The sequence below is a fragment of the Odocoileus virginianus genome, chromosome 4 (assembly GCF_023699985.2).
Source record: "Odocoileus virginianus isolate 20LAN1187 ecotype Illinois chromosome 4, Ovbor_1.2, whole genome shotgun sequence".
Lineage (NCBI taxonomy): Eukaryota > Metazoa > Chordata > Mammalia > Artiodactyla > Cervidae > Odocoileus > Odocoileus virginianus.
This window is the reverse complement of record NC_069677.1, coordinates 83,171,353-83,192,437: the sequence shown is the minus strand read 5'-3', so window position 1 is coordinate 83,192,437 and position 21,085 is coordinate 83,171,353. Positions and strand designations below refer to the sequence as shown.

General features: G+C 44.5%; 1 protein-coding gene across 21 annotated transcripts in view; it reads right to left on the bottom strand.

Moving 5' to 3' along the window:
- PCBP3 (poly(rC) binding protein 3) overlaps positions 1-21,085 on the bottom strand; it is a 223,878-nt gene that overhangs the window by 125,093 nt on the left and 77,700 nt on the right. For 18 of the 21 annotated variants that reach the window (XM_070466907.1, XM_070466901.1, XM_070466912.1 and 15 more), the window contains one exon: positions 12,510-12,546. The exons of the other annotated variants lie outside the window; for them this stretch is intronic. Coding sequence is in view for 15 of the 18 variants with exons in the window: in XM_070466890.1 (XP_070322991.1) it covers positions 12,510-12,546 (37 nt within the window). In the remaining 3 variants the exon portion in view is untranslated. The remainder of the gene's footprint in view (positions 1-12,509; positions 12,547-21,085) is intronic. 21 annotated transcript variants of the gene reach the window in all.

Below are 21,085 nucleotides of genomic sequence, written 5' to 3'. Positions count from 1 at the left end.
TGCTTCCCATTTGTATGGAATATATTTTTCCATCCTCTCACTTTCAGTTTATATGTGTCTTCAGGTCTGAAGTGGGTTTCTTGTAGACAGCATATATATGGGTCTTCTTCTTCTTTTTTTTAATCCATTCAGCCAGTCTGTGTCTTTTGATTGGAGCATTTAATCTATTTACATTTAAGGTAATTTTTTTATATATATGTTCCTATTGCCATTTTCTTAATTGTTTGGGGTTGATTTTGTAGATCTTTTTTCTTCTCTTGTATTTCTTGACTATATAAGTCCTTTTAACATTTGTTGTAAAGCTGGTTTGGTGGTACTGAATTCTCTTAACTTTTGCTTGTCTGAAAAACTTTTTATTTCTTCATCAATTTTGAATGAGATCCTTGCTAGGTATAGTAATCTTGGTTGTAGATTTTTCCCTTTCAGTACTTTAAATATATCCAGTCATTCCCTTCTGGCCTGCAGAGTTTCTGCTGAAAGATCAGCTGTTAAGCATATGGGGTTTCCCTTGTATGTTACTTGTTGCTTCTCCCTTGTTGCTTTTAATATTCTTTCTTTGTCTTTAGTCTTTGTTAGTTTGATTAGTATATGCCTTGGCATGTTTCTCCTTGGGTTTATCCTGTATGGGACTCCTTGTGCCTCTTGGACTTGATTAACTATTTCCTTTTCCATATTGGGGAAATTTTCAACTCTAATCTCTTCAAAAATATTCTCATACCGTTTCTTTTTCTCTTCTTCTTCTGGGACCCCTATAATTCGAATGTTTGTGCATTTGATATTGTCCCAGTGTTCTCTGAGACTATCTTCAGTTCTTTTTTTATTTTATTCTGCTCTTCAGAAGTTATTTCCACCACTTTATCTTCCAGCTCACTGATTCGTTCTTCTGCTTCAGATACTCTGCTATTGGTTCCTTCTAGAGTATTTTTAATTTCAGAAATTGTGTTGTTTGTCTCTGCATATTTATTCTCTAATTCTTCTAGGTCTTTATTAATCAATTCTTGCATTTTTTCCATTTTGCTTTCAAGGTTTTTGATCATCTTTACTATCATTATTCTGAATTCTTTTTCAGGTAGTTTGCCTATTTCTTCTTCATTTATTCGGACTTCTGTGTTTCTAGTCTGTTCCTTCATTTGTGTAGTATTTCTCTGCCTTTTCATTATTTTTTTTTTAACTTGTTGTGTTTGAGGTCTCCTTTTCCCAGACTTCAAAGTTGAATTCTTTCTTCCTTTTGGTTTCTGCCCTCTAAGGTTGGTCCAGTGGTTTGTGTAAGCTTCTTATAGGGTGAGATCTGTGCTGAGTTTTTGTTTGTTTGTTTCTCCTCTGATAAGTAAGGCTGAGTGAAGTGGCAATCCTGTGTGCTGATGATTGGGTTTGTATTTTTGTTTTGCTTGTTGTTTAGATGAGGCATCCTGCGCAGGGTGCTATTGGTGGTTGGGTGATGCTGGGTCTTATACTCCAGGGGTTTCCTTTGCACGAGTTCTCACTGTTTGATACCCTAGGGTTAGTTCTCTGGTAGTCTAGGGTCTCGGCGCAGTGCTCCCCCTCCAAAGTCTCAGGGCTTGATATCAAGTTTTATGTGGGTCTATATATTTTTTTCTGCTGGTCAGATACGCCTGTCTGCTCCGATGTTCTGCATGCACTTCTGTGTCTGAGGGTGTATTCCTGATGGAGAGAGATGTACTCCACGCCCACCTACTCCTCTGCCATCTTGTTCTCCCCCTGAATTAAACAGTTTTTTTTCACGGAGAATAGAGAAAGCGTTTGTATGAAGATTTGGTAGTTCAAAATTTTTCCAAGTGGAGCTGATAGACAAAGTTTTTTCTTCTTATAAACCATGGACTCCACTACACGGAAGAGCCTTGCTGGCATGGGCAAGCAGCTAGGCCTGCAGCTCCTTCAGCTCCCACCGTATCTTCAGCCTCTCCAAGTGCTGGGCCTCCCCGTATATTTTACTTGATGAGTTCAGATACAAAAGTGATCAGATAGCTAATGAACTGTCATGAGCAAAGTGAAACAAGAAAAGATCACTTAAAGTAATTAGCCTCCAACTAATAAAAAATAAATGGAAAAAAAAGAAAAGATCACTTAAAGTATTTAAATGATGATCCAAATTTAAAGTGATCTCAGGATGCAGTTTCACGGTGTCCATACAGTCTGTTCCTTGCTGAGGACCAAAGACAACCACCATCTGCTCCGCCAGCTGAAGCAAGCCTGTGACGTGAACAACAGCCCCACCCTCCTCCAAACTTATAAGCTTTTACACAGCAAAGGGAACCACAAATAAAACGAAAAGACAACCTACAGACTGGGAGCAAATATTTGCAAACATGCAACCATCAAAGGCTTAAATTCTAATATACAAACAGCTCATACAACTCAACAACAAAAAAAGAAATGACCCAATCAAAACATGAGCAGAAGACTTAGAGACAATTCTCCAAAGAAGAAATAAAATTGGCCAATAGGCACATAAAAAGATGCTGAACACCTCTAATTATTAGAGAAATGCAAATCAAAACTATGAGGTACCACCTCACACCAGTCAAAATGGTCATCACTAAAAACTACAAATAACAAATACTGGAGAGGATGTGGAAGAAACGGATGCTCCTACACTGTTGGTGGAAATTTAAGTTGGTACAGTGTACCAACTATGGAAAACAGTGTGGAGGTTCCTCAGAAAACTAAAAATAGAGCTACCATATGATCCAGCAATCCCACTCCTGGGCATATCAGACAAAACTCTGAGTCAAAAAAATACATGCACCCCTACATTCATAGCCGTACTATTTCACAATAGCCAAGACATGGAAACAACCTGGATGTCCATCAACAGATAAACAGATAAAGAAGATGTGGTACATATATACAATGGAATATTACTCAGCTATAAAAAAGAACTAAATTCTGTCATTTTGCAGCAACATGAATGCAACTAGAGATTATTATACTGACTGAATTAAGTCAGAAGGAAAAAACAAATACCATATGATATCATTTATATGTGAAATCTAAAACATGACACAAATGAACTTATCTATAAAATAGAAAGATTCATGGACATGAAGAAAAGACTTGTGCCTATCTAGGGAGGTGATGGAGGGATGGAGTAAGAGGTGGGGTTAGCAGATTATAAGCTATTGTTTATATAGGATGGTTAAACAACCAGGTCCTACAGTATAGCATAGAGAACTGTACTCAATATCTTGTGATAAACCACAATGGAAAAGAATATTTTAAATGTATATGTATAACTGAATCACACTGCTGTACAGCAGAAATTAACACAAATTATAAATCAACTATAATTTTTTAAAAACTTCAACTTCACTGATAGAGGAAAAAACAAAAAAGAAACATGTTTTGTGTCAGTGTACGGTGTTACCTTGGGCTCTAACAGGCACTCTAAAACCACTGATGAAAATGGAAAGTGGCCCAGTTTCCTGGAAGGTAACTTGGCCATAAGACTTGAAGTCTGAATTCCTAGGACTTAACAGTGGTGAAGTGAAATCCAGGAGTTCTGAAAAGGGAGCTCTGGACTCTGCTCTGGTGTTGATATCAGTGTCCTCACTGGAAATTGGATACTCAGAGGCCTTGGAGAACTGTGGAGGCCCGGTGAGGAGCTTCTCCTGGAACACAGCAAGCACTGTGACCGTCTTCTCATGTGGTCATATGCGCACCCCTGGAAAGACTCCAATGCCCCTGCCCTCTCTGTGGAAGCCTGAACAGATGAATCTCCTTCTCTGGGACTGGGCAGGACAGATAAGGAGATTGCGTCTCACAGATGGAGAAACAGCATAGATGGGCGAAGACCTGGCAAGGTGCCAAGCTCACGGGGCGATCCAGGAGAAGGGCTGGAAGAAAACCAGATCCCCAGGCTGACTCCACCAGCCCAGGCAGGCTCCTACTGGAAGGTTCTCTTTCCATAATATACACCCCACTCTGCCAAACGAATACCGGGGATGATGAGAGGAGCTGACTGCCGGGCACCCTGGAACAGCTGTGCTCTGGCCAGCCGGTCTGGCCTGAGGCCCTGGCTCTGCACAGACAGACGGCCCACGGGGGCTCTGGGGTGCTGAGGCCTCTCATGACCAGCGTGCTGTGTGCAGAGCCAGAGACAGGAGGGCAAAATCCAGCACGTGGACCCAACTACGGGGTGAACAAAGCTGCCCAGTGATAGGTTTAGGCCCCGAAAGACTGAAATGGCCAGAGCTCTTGGAAAAGGTGAAAGCCCTCACTGAAAACCTCTTTCTGGCTCGGTGTAACTGGAGCTCACCAATGCTCACCCTTCATGTCCAAAGAGAAGACAAGTGCCTGGGAGCATGGAGGGCATACCTAATGGTATAACCCCTAAGTGCCACGGAACTTCAGAGGAAGAATACAGGGGCCTGAGTAAGCAGAGTGAGTGTGTTTAACCGGAGAGATAGAAGCACTTGGCCCCTATGACCGTGCAGGGCACTCCCCAGGGCAGAAAACACCAGCCCACCCCGGCAGGGGCTAAAGTGGGGCGCAGCGCTCCATACCTGGGCACCACAGACCCACTCTCGCCGGAGTGCGGCTGGAGCTGTGGGTGTGCACTGCACGCGCGGGACGCAGAGAGGCTGGCTCCCGCTTGTCTGAGGTGCAGCTGGGGGCGAGTACCCCTTTAGCCACACACGCCATCCCTGGCCGGCCACACAGCCCCGGATCCATCGCTGCCTCTACGGGGCCACCAGACGGCCCAGCCACGCGGCAGGCAGCGAGGGAGGAAGGAGTGAGTCCTCTCCTGGAAAGGCATCAGCCCCTTCATGCCAGGCTGCTCTGGGGCGACAGCACTCGCCAGAGGAGCCCAGAGTGAACACATGCCAAGGAAAGAGAAGGGAACCACGAACAGGAATGAGGGAGGGAACGGGTGCCTTGAGCCCTCCGCAGGACCAGGGGGCAGCACCGAGGCCCTTCGTTTCCGTCCGTGCTCAGGAGAGCGGCCAGGCCTGAGAAGCATCTTCGGGATGAAGGGTGAGTCAGAACCTCGGGAGGCGGGGGAGCGGGGCCAGGCCCATATGGGCTGCCCTCCTTCCTGCCCTCTCAGAGCAGGAGCCATGGCTGCATAGGGCTGGCCCAGCCTCGGGGGCTGTGGGTCCTGCGCCACACCCTAGCACACACCTGCCCAGGTACCGCCGCTGCTACACAGCCATCCTCACACCCCGGCAGGAATGCACTTGGTCTCATGGACACTGCTGGTGTTCACAGGGCCTGTGGACTGTGACAGTGGGTGTAACTCAGGCTTCTGGTCCCTAAAAGCAGTTGCCCGCCCTCCATCTCAACACTTCTCCTTCCCATCAGCTGACTCAGTGCAGCTAGAGGTCAAGAGAACAGAGCCAGATAGGAGCACACAGAGCGACAGACCACCCAGAGTGGGAGTGGGCATGGTCTCTGGGCAGGGGCCACATGGAGCCCAGCCTACCCATCCAAGACCTGTTACAGCCAAGGGAATTGACTTTGACTAAATCTGGTCAAAGCCATCATGTTTGGGAAAAGGGTGGCAAAGGATGAGATGGTTGGATGGCATCACCGACTCAATGAACATGAATTTGGGCAAACTCTAGGATATGGTGACGGACACGGAGGCCTGGCGTGTTATAATCTGTAAAGTGGGCAAGACTTGGACAACAACTTAGCGACTGAACAACAACACCGTGTTTGGGGTGCTCTGTGTTCCAGCAGAGTCCTGTCCCCGTGGGCTCGGCTGCTGCTCTCCGTAATCGCCGCTCTGCGTGGACCCCCTCAGGATGGAGCCTGTGCTCCTAAAGCCCGGGGCCATTCTCCTTTAGGTCCAACACAGAAATTTTCAGAGCATGCCACCCTGGCTCTGGCCCTGATCCTAACCCTCACACTAACCTCCACAGTAACTACTGCTCACACAACCCCAATCCTTTAACCTTGGCTCCAGCCCAACCTTATTGAGTGTGTTAGTTGCTCAGTCGTGTCCGACTCTTTGCAACCCCTCAGACTGTAGCCTGCCAGGCTTCTCTGTCCATGGAATTCTCCAGGCAAGAACACTGGAGTGGATTGCCATTCCCTTCTCCAGAGGAACTTCCCAACCCAGGGATCAAACCCTGGTCTCCTGCATCACAGGCAGGTTCTGTACCATTTGAGTTACAGGGAAGTCCTAACTCTAGCCCAAAGAAGATACTGAAAAGGTATTACAACTGGGAAGAGATTAAAAAGTATCAGTAAGACCTAACAGGATTTATTCCAACAATTGACGCTTGGCATTTCATTGATGTAATTCTCTTTATTAAGAGATAAAAGGAGACAATCCTATGACTCTCTTAATGGCAGCAATGAACATTCATTAAAGCGTAACTTTTATTTTTTATTAAAAAAAATTAATAGAAGAGCAACAGAAGGAAACGTGTGTAACTTGATGTACACCATGTACGGGACAGCCAGCTGCCGCAAGCACACTTCACAGTGAAGGAGCATTCAGGTTAAGTTAGGAATGAGTCAAAACTCAGTTGAGAAACCCACTGCAAGTAAAAGCATGGCTGTGTGCAAATACAGAAAAATTGATAGCTTTCCTATACATTATTAAATACTAGAGGAATGTAATAGGAAAATTCCAATTCCAATAAGTAGATAATATAAGTCAGGAAAGAGCTCAAAAGAGAAAACATATAGCAAAAAAGCTATAAAATATAACTGAAAGCTAATTAGGGAATAAATGAAGAAACAGAATATCTTCCTCTTTTAGAAGCTGAATATTGCTAAAATACCAGCTGTCTATCATTTAAATTATAGATTTGATCCATTTGAAATGAAACCCCAATCTGGTTAGCTTGGGGTTTAAAAATCATCCTAAAGTTCATCTAGAAATTGAGTAGCCAAGAATAACCAAAATAAATGTACCATGAAACTAAATTAAACCAGTATACTGGCTTCCCTGGTGGCTCAGCAGTAAAGAAACCACCTGCCAATGCAGGCAATATGGGTTCTATCCCTGGGTCAGGAAGATTCCCTGGTAAAGGAAATGGCAACCCATTCCAGTATTCCTGCCTGGGAAATCCCATGGACAGAGGAGCCTGGTGGGCTACAGTCCATGGGGTCACAAGAGAATCAGACATGACTTAGCAATTAAACAACTGGCACAAGAACAAACATCAATTAGAGAATTCTGAAATAGATACTAGTATATGTAATATTTTCATATAGGACAAAAGTAGCAAAACAAACCATTGGGAAAATGACATAATTTTCAACAAATAGTGTTTTCAACATTTACAAGGAACTTATTTGCTCAATACTGGTAAGCAAGTTATATATTCACCTAATAACATAGCTTTGGCCACCTGATGCAAAGAGCCAAGTCATTGGAAAAAATCCTGATGCTGGGAAAGATTAAGGGCAGGAGGAGGAGGGGACAACAGAGGACGAGATGGTTGGATGGCATCACTGACTCAATGGACCTGAGTTTGAGCAAACTCTGGGAGATGGTGAAGGACAGGGAAGCCTGGCGTGCTGCAGTCCATGGGGTCGCAAAGAGTCGGACATGACTGAGCAACTGAACAACAAATACCATATATCAAATTAAATCCCAAATGGACTACACATGTCAAAGCAAAAAGTAAAAGCAGAAAGGAAAACACAAGTGACTACCCACATTTCAGACTGGGAAAGGATATTCCTAATGGAAACACCACAGAAGATGACGTCACAGAGTAGCATATTGATAGACAGCACCAGACAGCCAACATCAGAGTAAAAGGTGAATGGCTCCAGGGAAAGCAAAAGCTTGGAACATGAAAGCTGAATGTCCTCAGTGCACAAGGATGCTCACACTTGAGGAGGGGCACGTGCTCTAGAGGAGAGGCTTAGCTGCTTGTACTGGGTGTGTTTCTGCTTTGGGAGACGCATAAAGCCCACGGTTTTCAGGGGCTGGGAGCCCAGGCACTCAGGCTGCTGTAATTCATCAACTGAGAGCAACTGGGCAGTCGCCTATCACACCCCTTCTAAAATGTCTATCTCCTCTGACCCGGGTTGCACAGGGACGAACACCGCCATACTGCCTTGGAAAGGGGGGTGACTGACGCACAAGGATGTCTGCCTCATGACTACTGGCTCCAGCGACGGATCTGCAAACAGTCCAAACACACTGAACAGAAAGGGAGTGATTTAACAAAATAATACCTATATCCCTATAGTTGAAACTGTGCAACTTTTGAAAAATAATGTTTGCAAATGGTAACTTGGAACATTTTGTGGTACACCACTGCGTTTAAAGCAGGGCACAGAAATGTGCATGCCGCTTAATCCCAGAGGCGAAGCCTGGAGTGAAATAGAGCAAACTGTCTCAGTAGAGGCTCAGCCCCCGCAGCCCCGAGCACCATCAGCAGGGTCCCCTCTGAGTACCAAGATGCTGTGACAGTCATGTGTAGGGGCAAGGGGGGAGGAGGCGGTAACACACAACAAACATGCAAAACCGAGAGGACACAGGGTCCTGGAGCCTTTGAAAGAACACAACATAAGAAGCTGCAGTGCTCAGCTCCCCAAGGAGAAAGATTTTCCGCAGGATTCAGCGAGGCAGAGGCCACATGATGGAGCAGAGACGCAGCCCCGCTGGGAGGGCCAGATGGCCATGGCGCTTGGCCCCAGCAGAAGCAGAGGCTGAATCGGGTAGAAGGCTGCTTTCATTGTGTGTGTGTGTGTGTGTGTGTGTGTGTGTGTGTGTGTGTGTAGTATTTGCTGTACAACCCTTTACGTTTTATTGTTAACAAAATTACAAATGTACCTAGTTTTGAAAGTCAGAGTTCCACAGAGCTGAAGATGACAGTGTCGCCTGCCGCCTCCCTGTGTCGGCCCCATAGGCTCTTGCTCTTTTATCTTTTACCCTCTTGCTATTTCTATCCCCAGTCCTAATGATCAGTTTGTATGGTTCTTCCTGACTCCAGGATTTTGTGTGTCATCCACTAGCTGCCTCCACCCCTCCCTCTCACCTATCCCTCTGTTACACCTCCGTCCACCATCCAGCAGGGACCACAGGCAGTTCACTCCTCACACTGCACCTCCCTCCTGTACATGCGAGTCTTGGAGTAAAGGACGGCATCCCATAATTTTCTGTGTACTTATTGTTGATTCACCTCCAGACTCTTGCCAGGGATCCGTGGCCATCCGAACCCTCAAACACAGCAGGGAACAGCCCACCAGCTCCTCTGGGAGCCCCATCTTCCTGCTCCTCCATCCGAATGGCAGAGCTCTAAGGTGTCCCCTTACATACATACATACATACAGTTGCTAAGTCATGTCCAATTCTAGCTATCCCATGGACTGTATCCCGCCAGGCTCCTCTGTCCATCGCATTCTCCAGGCAACAATACTGGAGTGGGTTGCCATTTCCTTCTCCAGGGGATCTTCCCCACCCAGTGATCAAACCTGAGTCTCCTGCATTGCAGGCAGGTTCTTTACCTCTTAACTGACTGAGCTACAAGTGAAGCCCTGCCTGCTCCCAAAAGCCCACCCCAAGTTCCTGCTGTTCCGAGGGCCAACAGAGCAGGGACTGGGGTCACCGGCTCCATAACCCACTTGAGTGTAGCCATGCTTCCTGTTTGGGACCCCCTGTCGTGCGAGCCCCCGGCCACTGCTCCACCCTCCAGTCTTCAGCCGGGGTGGGGAAAAGGTGTGTCCCGTTGTGGGAGGGGCCAAGTCTGACTGCTTCTTAAACAGGCTTTCCACCGTCTTCCTATTTCCGCGTTTCTCCCTGGATTACCAGGCACGGTCATCAGCTGAGGCTGAAAGCTGATGACAGAAGAAAGCAGCAGAAGAAAGGTTGGAGGCACAATAAGGGCCTCAGATAAAATCAAACCTCCTAGGGGTCGGGGCAGGGTGAGGTCCTTGACCAGTCTTCAGGGACGTGTGGTCTCCGGCAGCAGCACACTGCTGTGGCGTGGAGGGGACAGAGGTAGGACAGGAAGGACCGGGTGTCTGTGAGAAGGTGATAGTACAGGGCTGCCCCGTGAACCATAGGCTGAAGGCGGAGGGGTCACCAAGAAGGACATGGAGTGGGGGGAGGCCCTGATGGAGTAATCCCGTGGCAGGACTCTGTCTGCACTCACTGTTGGTGAGTTTTAAAGTTCTTTTTCATATTTTCCAATTGTGTAGTGAAGGTAGTCATGCTAATGCGGGGAGGGGGGCGGGAGCGAGTTTGAAAGCAAATAATCATTCTCAGTATCATGAAGAATAAAAGACTAGAGTGAATAAAACGTCACCAAACATTCGCGATCATGATTTCATAATTCCCTGATCCTAGTGTGGTCGATGGCCCAGTCTCCAGCCCGGCGGGGAGCCAAGTGCCTGTGGAACAAAGCGGGTCAGGGGCCCAGTAGGGTCTGAGCGCAGGCACACGGAGACGGAGAAAGGCCCATCTGCAGCTGCTCCACGGCACTAAGTTCTCGGAAGACGAGCAAATGGAAAACCGGGTTCTTCCTGGGCTACCGTCCCCTGGGAAACATCCGGGGCAGATGAGCTCCGTTCTGGCTCGTCAGCCCCCTGGATCCCACAGGAAGACGCAGACAGCTTCACCAGAGACAGACATATCTGTTCCAACCAGCTCAGAGCTCCTAACGGCTCCCTCCCCACCCACAGAGGAAGGACAGGTGCCCTATAAAAAGCCTGCGCCTTGCCTTAGCCAAGCCTCAGGGGAGCCCCAGAATAAGCCACAGTCCCTGGAGTCACTGTCCTGCCAGGGTGCTGGCGTCCTCAGCGCCCACACTTGGCCCACGGGCTGTGCACACGCAGACGGGGAGGTGCCTGGCCAGCTCACCCCACCCAAGCATGCTGATGTGTCCAGAACTGGCGGCCGGGTCTGAACCCATGTTTCCTGCCTGCCGGGGGAGATATGTGGGCAACAGCAAAGCCCGGGGGAGAGAGGCCTGGCACACACAGGGTGCTGTTTATATGCCTGAGTTCCAGAAGCCTTTCCTTGGAGATTTCTGTGAAAATTAGATCCAGATTTGCACAATTACAAAGTTGGTCCCGCGCCAGCGAGGATCTGGATGTCCTCTAAGAACCAGGTATTATAACAGCTTTAGTCTGAAACAATTCAACACACAGAGGACAAAAGACCACCCAGCTCCCTGCTCCCTTGCTCAGCAGCACGGCAGTGAGAAAGGACAGAGATGTGTCTGCCCCACCCTCCTCCCGGCCCCGCCCCTTCGTGTTTTCGGCTCCCTTAGGCCTGGAGCCCTTTCCCCTCCACCACCCACAGGGCCGGCTCTGATGCCTCCTCCAAGGCTCTGCTCAGATGCCCCTTCCCAGGGCTATTCTGACCCATCAGTGCCTCCAGACCCCAATTCTTCTCTGTTCTTCCCCAGCAAGCGTCACCACCCAGCACACGTATTACTCGTATGTTTTATATGCCCCAGGAAGATGTAATAAAGAAGGCTGTGATTCCAGAAGCATGCCCAGCCCATCACAAGCATTCTGTCAATATTTGCTGAACAAATGCATCAAGGTCTTTGCTCAAGCAATCTGTAACCTAAGAACTTTTCTCTTCAAATATTGTTCATCTGGTTACCCACCAGCCCAAAGCCCCCTTGTGCACGTGCTCTCTGACTCCTTTCCCCTGTCTCTCATGTCTCCCGAGGGGGCTGCTGGCGGCAGACCCTGGAAGGTCACAGTGGCACTCTAGCACTCTGATCCGGATCGGGTGAGCTCAGGACCACTCGGGGCTGTGGTGAAGGTCACCTAGAAGGGCAGATACCAAGCCTGGAGCCCACATTCTATCATCAAGGCAGCTCCCAGTTATCCTGCCACCACTGGATATGAGTGGATGTGAGCTCATGAGGTCAGAGGCCTCGCCTCAGAGCCCCATCTCACCACCGGCAAGCACAGTGACCAGTGATGTTGCCTCCCAAGCCTTGGAAAGTGAACAGAAGGGCAGTACCACCCCACGGGGCAGGGCTCGGGGCTCGGAGAGGATGGGCGCAGACCAGCGCCAGCATGACCACAAGCCTTCCCAGCAAGGCCACCGAAAACTTAGAAAAATGAAGGCATCTTAAGGATAAATCTAAAAGGAATCCTTTCAAGGTAGTTTTGCAAAACTGGACTCACAGCCACAAAGAGATGTCCTTGGGCCTGGACGTGACACCATGACGGCCACAGTGCACACTGGTCACTGCTGGAACCTGGGACGAAGCCGCTGTCTGCTCGGCCCAGGCGAACAATTGGGTCTCAGGCCCCTGCTGGACAGTGCAGTCAGGGTGACTCTGAAGAAGAAGGTTTTTAGGAAAGGAGGAAACTACCTCTTTTTACATACTGGTTCTCCAGAAACCAGAGGGAAATGACACACACCACTGATAGGGCGCTGTGCCTGACCTGTGATGGGGCCCTTGTGTGACATGAGGCCAGGCCACAGGGAGAGTCAGCAAGACACATGGCTTCGTATGCAAGCAAAACTTGGCAATCAACTGATGTGGAAAGAATCACTCAATTTAAAGACATACCTCTCCAAAGGCATCACAAGAAGCACTACTTACATGGAACCATGTGAAGAGCTTCCCTCTGCAGGCAGCCCTGTAAACAGGTTAAAAAAATTATTATAACTGGAAATCATGGTAGAAAATAACCCAAAGAATGCTCCATCACCTTAGATATCAAATTTTATCAAACTAAATAAATGCTTTAAAAGAACGTAGCCATGAGTCAGTTATTTAGAAGGCCAAAGATAGTCTCCAGGAAAAAGAATTCCGTGAAAGATGGTTGGATTCTAAACTGAGTCTGGAATTTGAAAGACACCAGTAAGCACTCAGAGCGTGGTCTCCCCTGAACCCTGGCCCACAGTCCTAACCCTGGTGGAAGTCTGGGTGGCATTGACTCCTGCAGCCCTTGAGGTCTGTGGGGAGCAGCAAGGAGAAGAGCACAGTGAGGTGTAGACAGGACTCCCCACCTCAATGCCCACCCACACGGTTTCAGCTCCAAGTTAAAGAACGCTGTGCCTGGACAGTAGGACCTAGGACCCCAGCCTGTGCAGACTCCACAGCAGGTAAACAGATCTGCCCGGGGTCTCCTCTGGGAGCCCTGAGGCATCCATCCAGGGAGGACTGAAGGCCAGGGGAACTCAAGAGACATCCACTTCCAGCATGACAGCGAGGAGGAACCAGATGGACTCCCCAGCCTCAAACAGTGAAGAAACAGACAGAAGACATGAGAGAAAGGTGCTCAGTGGTGGGACAACAGGCAGCACAGAACAAAGAGCCTGAGGGGGAAACACATGGGATGCATGCTGGCTGTGCAGATGACAGTTGGGGATGTTTCGAGGCCACAGCACCAGAAGGGGGACCCAGGCAGAGTCAGGGGAGTCTTGAGGTGAGGAAACAGCTGAGGTTCAAGGAGCCGACAGCAGCGAGAACCAGCAGGGTGGAAGACCAGAAAGGAGAGCACTAAGACGTGCTCTGGAGACCAGGGAACTTACGACACGGGGACCACTGGGCCAGGCACTTGGGAGAGCACAGACCACTAGGTGCTGCCTAACAGTGCTCAATAGCAAGCCACCAAAGGGGCTAAACTTTCCAAGCAACAGGTCCATTTCAAGAGGAAAATCTAAAGTAATTAAAGGAATGCATAACCCAACAACATACAATCATGATGTCTTTTGTTCATTTTAAAAATATCAGGGATGCAAAGAAGCATGAGAATATATCTCATATGGAGGATATTTGATCAATAAGAAAAGGAACCAGAAATTACCCAGGAAATAATTAGCAAATGTAGTCCCTAAAACAGCTACTATAAACACATTGTACATGTTCAAGAAGATACAGGAAAGCATAGCTTATAGGAGAGACATGAAAAGCATTTTTAAAAAGACCCAAATTAAACACATAGAGATGAAAAATACATCTGAAATGAAAAATACACTAGATGGCATTAACATCACATTAGACACTAGGAAAGGAAAGATTAGTCAGTGAGCAGACAAAACAATCTGTGAAGACAGAAATGATCTAAAATGAAACACAGGGAAAGATTCCCTCTTCCCTGAAAACACAGAAATATTTGTCTAATTGAACACTCAGGGCAGGGGTGGAGAACAGGATGGGACAAAATGTATGCAAAGATATAATAACATTTTTTTCAAAAATTGACAAAAATTATGAATCCACAAATTCAAGGTCAACAATCCCCAAGCAGAAGACAACATGAAGGAAATAAAATCAAGGTATATCATAATCGACTTACCCAAAGATAAAATCTTCAAAGCAACCAGAGGGAAAAACAACGTATGTACAGAAGAACACAGACATGGTAGACAAGGACTTCCCAGAAACAATGCAAGCCAGAAGTCAATGAGATAACATCTCAAAGTAATGAAGGAAAAAGCTATCAACAGGAAAAACTATAAATAGTGAAAATAACTTTCAAATACAAAAGCAAAATGAAGATTTTTTTCCAATAAACAAAAGCTAAAATAATTCATCACCAACACTTCTGAACTACAAGTAATATTAAAGTAAAAGTCCATCATTCAAAAGAAAAATTACATCAGAAGAAAATCTAGATCTACAAAAAGAAATGCAAAGCACTGGGAACAAAATTCATGAATAAATATAAGAGACTTTCTCCTTAATTTATAAGATTGTTTTAAAAGATAATGGACTATATAAAGCAAAAATAATGACAATGTATTGTGTGGTTTAGAGCAGTGTAGAGTAAAATGTCATGACACAGTAACATAAAGGTCAGGAGAAGTGAGATGGAAGTATATTGCTGTTGGGTTTTATACTGTAAGTGAACTAGTACAATATTTGAAGACAGACAGTGATAAGTTAAGGACATACACAATGAATCCCAAAGAAACTAATAAAAACAAAGTAGTGATATAGCTAATTAGCTGATAAAGGTGATACAATTCATCATAAATAGTACTTGACACAAAATAAGTCAAAAAAAGAGGACAAGAGGACCTACTAGCACATGGGACCAATAGAAAACCAATGGCCAAATTATAAATTTAAGTTCAATCATATCAGTAGTCATATTAAGTATGTGCTAAGTCATTTCAGCCATGTCCAATTCTTTGTGAACCTATGGACTATAGCCCACCAGGCTCTTCTGTCAATGGGATTCTCCAGGCAAGAATTCTAGAGTGGGTTGCTGTGACCTATTTCTGATCCAAGGATCGAACCTGCATCTCTTACGTCTCCTGCACTGGCAGGCGGGTTCTTTATCACTAGTGCTGCCTGGCAAGTCTGTTATTATGTATAAATGGTCTAAAACAACCTAGTTAGAATACAGACATTTTTAAGATTGGATAAAAAAACAGGACCTCAACACAATATTTATAAGAAACCCACTTTAAAAGTAAATATACAAATAGATTAAAATAAAAGGGATGGAAAAAGATGTATTGCTCTAACCCTAATCAAAAGGAAGTTGGAATGGCTATATTAACATCAGAAAAGTGAGGTTTCAGTGCAAAGAATATTATCAGAAGTAAAAAAAAAGGCATTATGTAATAATAAAGGGGTCAAAACAACTAGATATAAGATTTGTAAAAGATATAGGAACAACACTATCAAACAACACTATCGCTCAACATCACATAACTGGCATTTATAGAGCACTCCATGCAATAACAACCCAATATACATCCAAGTGTTGGGAAGGACCTAGAGAAACTAGAACCTTCATATATCACTGGTGAGAATGTAAAATTGTGCAGCCTATACGGAAAACAGTTTACCAGTTCCTCAAAAAGTAAAACACAGAATTATCATATGACTTGGCCTTTCTATTCTTAGGTATATATCCAAAAGAACTGAAAGAGAGAATCAAACAGACACTTGTTCAAAGCATCGTTATTCACAATAGCCAAAATGTAGAAACAACCCAAATGTCCGTCAACAAATGAATAAATTAATATTAATATGTCCAAACAATGGAATATTCTGTGGCCATAAAAAGCAGTGAAGTGCTGATACATGCTACAACTCAGATGAACTTTGAAAACATCATGCTCAAAGAGGTCACATACTGTATAATTCCATTTACATGAAATATACAGAATAGGTAAATCCAGAGATAGAAAGAGAATTAGTAGTTTCCAGGTTATGGGGAACAAGGAATATGGAGAGTAATTACTTAATGGGGATGTGGTGTTCCTCTGGGGTGATGAAAAAGTCTCAGACTTTGAAAAGTCTAAAACTGGGTGGTGGTTGCTCAACACCGCTGAATTCACTGAACTGTACACTTTCTAATGATTAATTATGCATTACATGAATTTCACTTCAGTAAAAAGAAAATAAATATAAGAAGGGAATGTGAGAAACTATTGCATGTCAATAAATTTAACAGCTTAAATGGAATTCTTAGAAAAATAAAGCTATCAAAACTCACTCAAGAAAAATCAGATAACTCTATAAGTATTCAAGTTAAAAATCTTCCTACCAATAAAAGAGCCAATCCAGATGGCTTCCATGCAAGAAATATTCAAGGAATAAATAATAGCAGTTTCTTACTAACTTGTCCTGAAGATGGAATGTAAGAAACCACTAGACAAATCCTTCTGTTAGACAAGAGTTAACTTGATACCAAAACCAAAAAAAAAGACACTACAAGTGAACCAATATTCCTCACATATAGAGACACAAAACTCTTATATTTAGCATATATAATCATACAATATAAAAAATATATCATAAAAAAGTAGATTTCTATATAGAAAAGCAACTGATTCTATACCAAAAAAAAAAAAAAAAACCCACAAAATACAAAAAAAAACCAATGTAGAGGCAACCTCATTTTACTGTGCTTTATTTTACTGAGCTTCAGATTTTTTTTTTAAATAAATTGAAAGTTTGTGCAACCCTTCGTTAAGTAAGTCTATCAGTGACATTTTTTCCAGTAGTGTTTGCTCACTTCATGTGTCTATGTCACATTTTGGTAATTCATGCAATATTTCAAACCCTCCACCAATACAAAGATTACCACTTGCTGAAGGTTCAGATGATGACTAGCATTTTTGAGCAATAAAATATTTTCAACTTAAGGTATACATTATTTTTTAGACATAATGCTATTGCACATATAATAGACTGGAACATAGTGTAAACATTAAGTAAGTTGAAGCTCCAGTATTTTGGTCATCTGATGCAAACAGCCCACTCATTGGAAAAGTCCCTGATGCTGGGAAAGATTTAGGGCAGAAGGAGAAGGGGACATTAGAGGATGGGATGGCTGGATGGTATCACTGATGCAATGGACATGAACTTGGGCAAACTTTGGGAGATGGTGAGGGACAGGGAGGCCTGCCATGCTGCAGTCCACGAGGTCACAGAGAGTCGGACATGACTGGGCAACTGAACAACAACAACATACTGTAAACATAACATATATGCACAGGTAAACAAAAAAAACTTCATGCGACTTTTTATTTCAATGTTTATTTTATTGCTGTGGTCTGAAATCAAACTCACAGTATCTCGGAGGTATGCCCGAAATTGTTTATGGACCAGATAAACAGCAAGGAGTGAAAAACTATACAATGACTTCAAAGATGCAGAAAAAGCATTTGACAAAATTCAATGCCACTAATGAAAAAAAAAAACCCTCAGGAGATTTGGAATAAGAGCACTTTATGAACCTGATAAAGGAGCTCCAGTAAAAACCTACACATAACATAACACATATGGGCAAAAGACTGAACACTTTGCTCTAAGATCAGAGACAAAGCAAGAATGTCCCCTCTCAACACTTCTACCCAACTGGATGTCAACTGCACCAAACTCATCTATCAATTAAATGTGATTTCAATCAAAGTGAGAGCAGGCTAAACAGGCAGATAAGGTCATCTGGTATTCCCATCTCTTGAAGAATTTTCCACAGTTTGTTGCGATCGACGCAGTCAAAAGCTTTAGCGTAGTCAGTGAAACAGAAGTAGATGTTTTTCTGGAATTCCCTTGCTTTCCCTATGATCAAACAGATGTTGGCAATTTGATCTCTGGGTCCTCTGCCCTTTCTAAATCCAGTTTGTACATCTGGAAGTTCTCAGTTCATGTATTGTTGAAGCTTCACTTGGTGAATTTTGAGTGTTACTTTGCTAGTGTGTGAGATGAGTGCAATTGTGTGGTAGTTTGAACATGCTTTGGCATTGTCCTTCTTTGGGATTGGAATGAAAACTGACCTTTTCCAGTTGTATGGATATAAAATTAATTCAAAATATATCATAGACTTAGATATAATAGCCACAATATAAAGCTTCCAAAGGAAAGAATAAGAGAAAGAAGAATAAAAACAGACCTCCAGTTTTACAAAGAATTCATGAGTATGATATAAAAAACATGATGTCTTTTATAAAAAGAAAAAACTGGTAAGTGGGATGTCATGAAAATGTCAAACCTTTGATTTTCAAAATACACATAAAAATGAGAAGTCAAGCTATAAAATCGAGAAAATATTTGCAAAACATGTACTCCATTAGGGACTGTACCCAGAATATACAAAGAACTCTCAAACTCAATAAGAAAACAACCTCATTTTTTTTCTGAGTTTTATTTATTTTTTTATTTTTAATTTTTCATTTATTTTTATTAGTTGGAGGCTAATTACTTTACAATATTGTAGTGATTTTTGCCATACATTGACATGAATCAGCCATGGATTTACATGTGTTCCCCATCCCAATCCCCCCTCCCACCTCCCTCCCCATCCCATCCCTCTGGGTCTTCCCAGTGCACCAGCCCTGAGCACTTGTCTCATGCATTCAACCTGGGCTGGTGATCTGTTTCACCCTTGATAGTATACTTGTTTCAATGCTATTCTCTCAGAACATCCCACCCTCGCCTTCTCCCACAGAGTCCAAAAGTCTGTTCTGTACATCTGTGCCTCTTTTTCTGTTTTGCATATAGGGTTATCGTTACATCTTTTTAAATTCCATATATATGCATTAGTATACTGTATTGGTCTTTATCTTTCTGGCTTACTTCACTCTGTATAATGGGCTCCAGTTTCATCCATCTCATTAGAACTGATTCAAATGAATTTCTTTTAATGGCTGAGTAATATTCCATGGTGTATATGTACCATAGCTTCCTTATCCATTCGTCTGCTGATGGGCATCTAGGCTGCTTCCATGTCCTGGCAATTATAAACAGTGCTTTGATGAACATTGGGGTGCACGTGTCTCTTTCAGATCTGGTTTCTTCAGTGTGTATGCCCAGAAGTGGGATTGCTGGGTCATAGGGCAGTTCTATTTCCAGTTTTTTAAGGAATCCCCTACTCTTCTCCATAGTGGCTGTACTAGTTTGCATTCCCACCAACAGTGTAAGAGGGTTCCCTTTTCTCCACACCCTCTCCAGCATTTATTGCATTGCAGACTTTTGGATAGCAGCCATTCTGACTGGCATGTAATGGTACCTCATTGTGCAACCTAATTTTTTAAATGGGCAAAATATTTGATCTCTTCCTTCACCAGAGAAAGTATGTGGATGGCAAATAAGGAGACAGAAAGATGGGCTGGTGAGAAAAGAGGAAGGCACACCAGCCAGACCAGCCGGAACACAGCACAGGAGTGCAGCATGCATGCATGTCACGTGGAGACACTCTTCCAAATCTGAACACCAAGGAGAAAGAAGTAGAAACAGAGACCAACCTCCCAGAGGGAGACAGTGCACCAGGGACAGGCAGCCCAGGTTGGATCAAGAGCTCCCAGCTTGTAAAACACAGAACGGGGAAGCACGGGACCCTGGGGAGGTGAGCAGGGTGGGCACACAGCAGGGGCCTGGGGCAGGAGCACTGCATTCAGGCAGCTCTGGACACAGTTTCCTCCCCAGGAGGACTACACTGCCCCAAGTGAGCCCACCCGGTCTATAGCCACAAATACTCTTTCTCCACTGATGATGACTCTGGTAATGCTGATGGTTTCACAGTGGGACACTCTTGGAACTGCAGATCCTAGGAATCTGCTCACGGTTCCCATTTTTGCTAAATGGGAACTCACATCAAGAGAGATCTCAATAAAGGAAGAAGAGCAAATGCCACTGCTTTTACCCAAAACTAAACCAGCCATAGCAAAGATATGACTTCTAGTGGACTGAATTCTCCCAGTTTGGGGGATGGAGTGTCTCCTTAACTCACCCCCTCCAACAGAGCACATTCAGAGCCCTGCAGAGCCAACATGAAGACAGGGTAACCAGAGTTTAAAAGAGCTTCTAGGGGGAGGACGGGCAAGGATGACTCAGCTCCATTTCTATCATAGAATCCACCAGTGCAATTACTGTGTCCAAGTAATTACACTCCTGGTGATGGTCTCAGCAGACAAGAGAAGGAGGCGGCAGGGGGTTGAACTTCTTTACTCCTCCACCTCAAAAAATAGCATCTTGAGGCCAATGCATGTTGGTAATATGATCACCAAGGAACCAGAAGCCAAGACCCCAAAAGGCCCTCACCTGACCTCTAGCCCAGCATTGTCCTGCATGCCATGCCAGGCACACTCCCTTGCCTGGGAGAGCATGTTTTTAACTTGTCTACATACCCTTGATCGCAAATTTCCTCTGCTTTAGAAGGTCAGTGTTATGCTCACAGCACCCACGCATGTCTCAAGATGAGATAATTTTTATTTTATTTTCCTATTTACGATAGATCACACTCAATGTATGTGAATATAGATGTGCACGCCCACATTTCAGTGTTTTTAAGTTATGTTGATGGACTTCACTCACTACTAACAAGCAAGAATTTATAAAAGGATTTTGTTCCAATCTCAGCACACGGACTTATTAAATTAATATTTTAAACTGCAATTTTTACTATCTCACTTTTCTGAGTGTGTCATTCTCACTACCAGAATCAGACCCAAGAAATCTGCTTGGCCTCTCACCAAGGTATTAAAGTTGCCTAAAACACATCTACTAGACTTTCTAGACAACAACTCCCCAAATAGAAGCACTTCAATCAGTGGTAGAAAGTTAGTTCTGCAGGCCCCTACCCTGGACCACCCGGGAGAGCACGTGCCAGGCAACAGCAAGTCCTGGTAGGGACAGAGGCCGTGTGCTCAGCCCTGCTCTTTACGACAACGACTGCAGATCCTTGCAGGACAAAACTTAGGAAGTGCAGA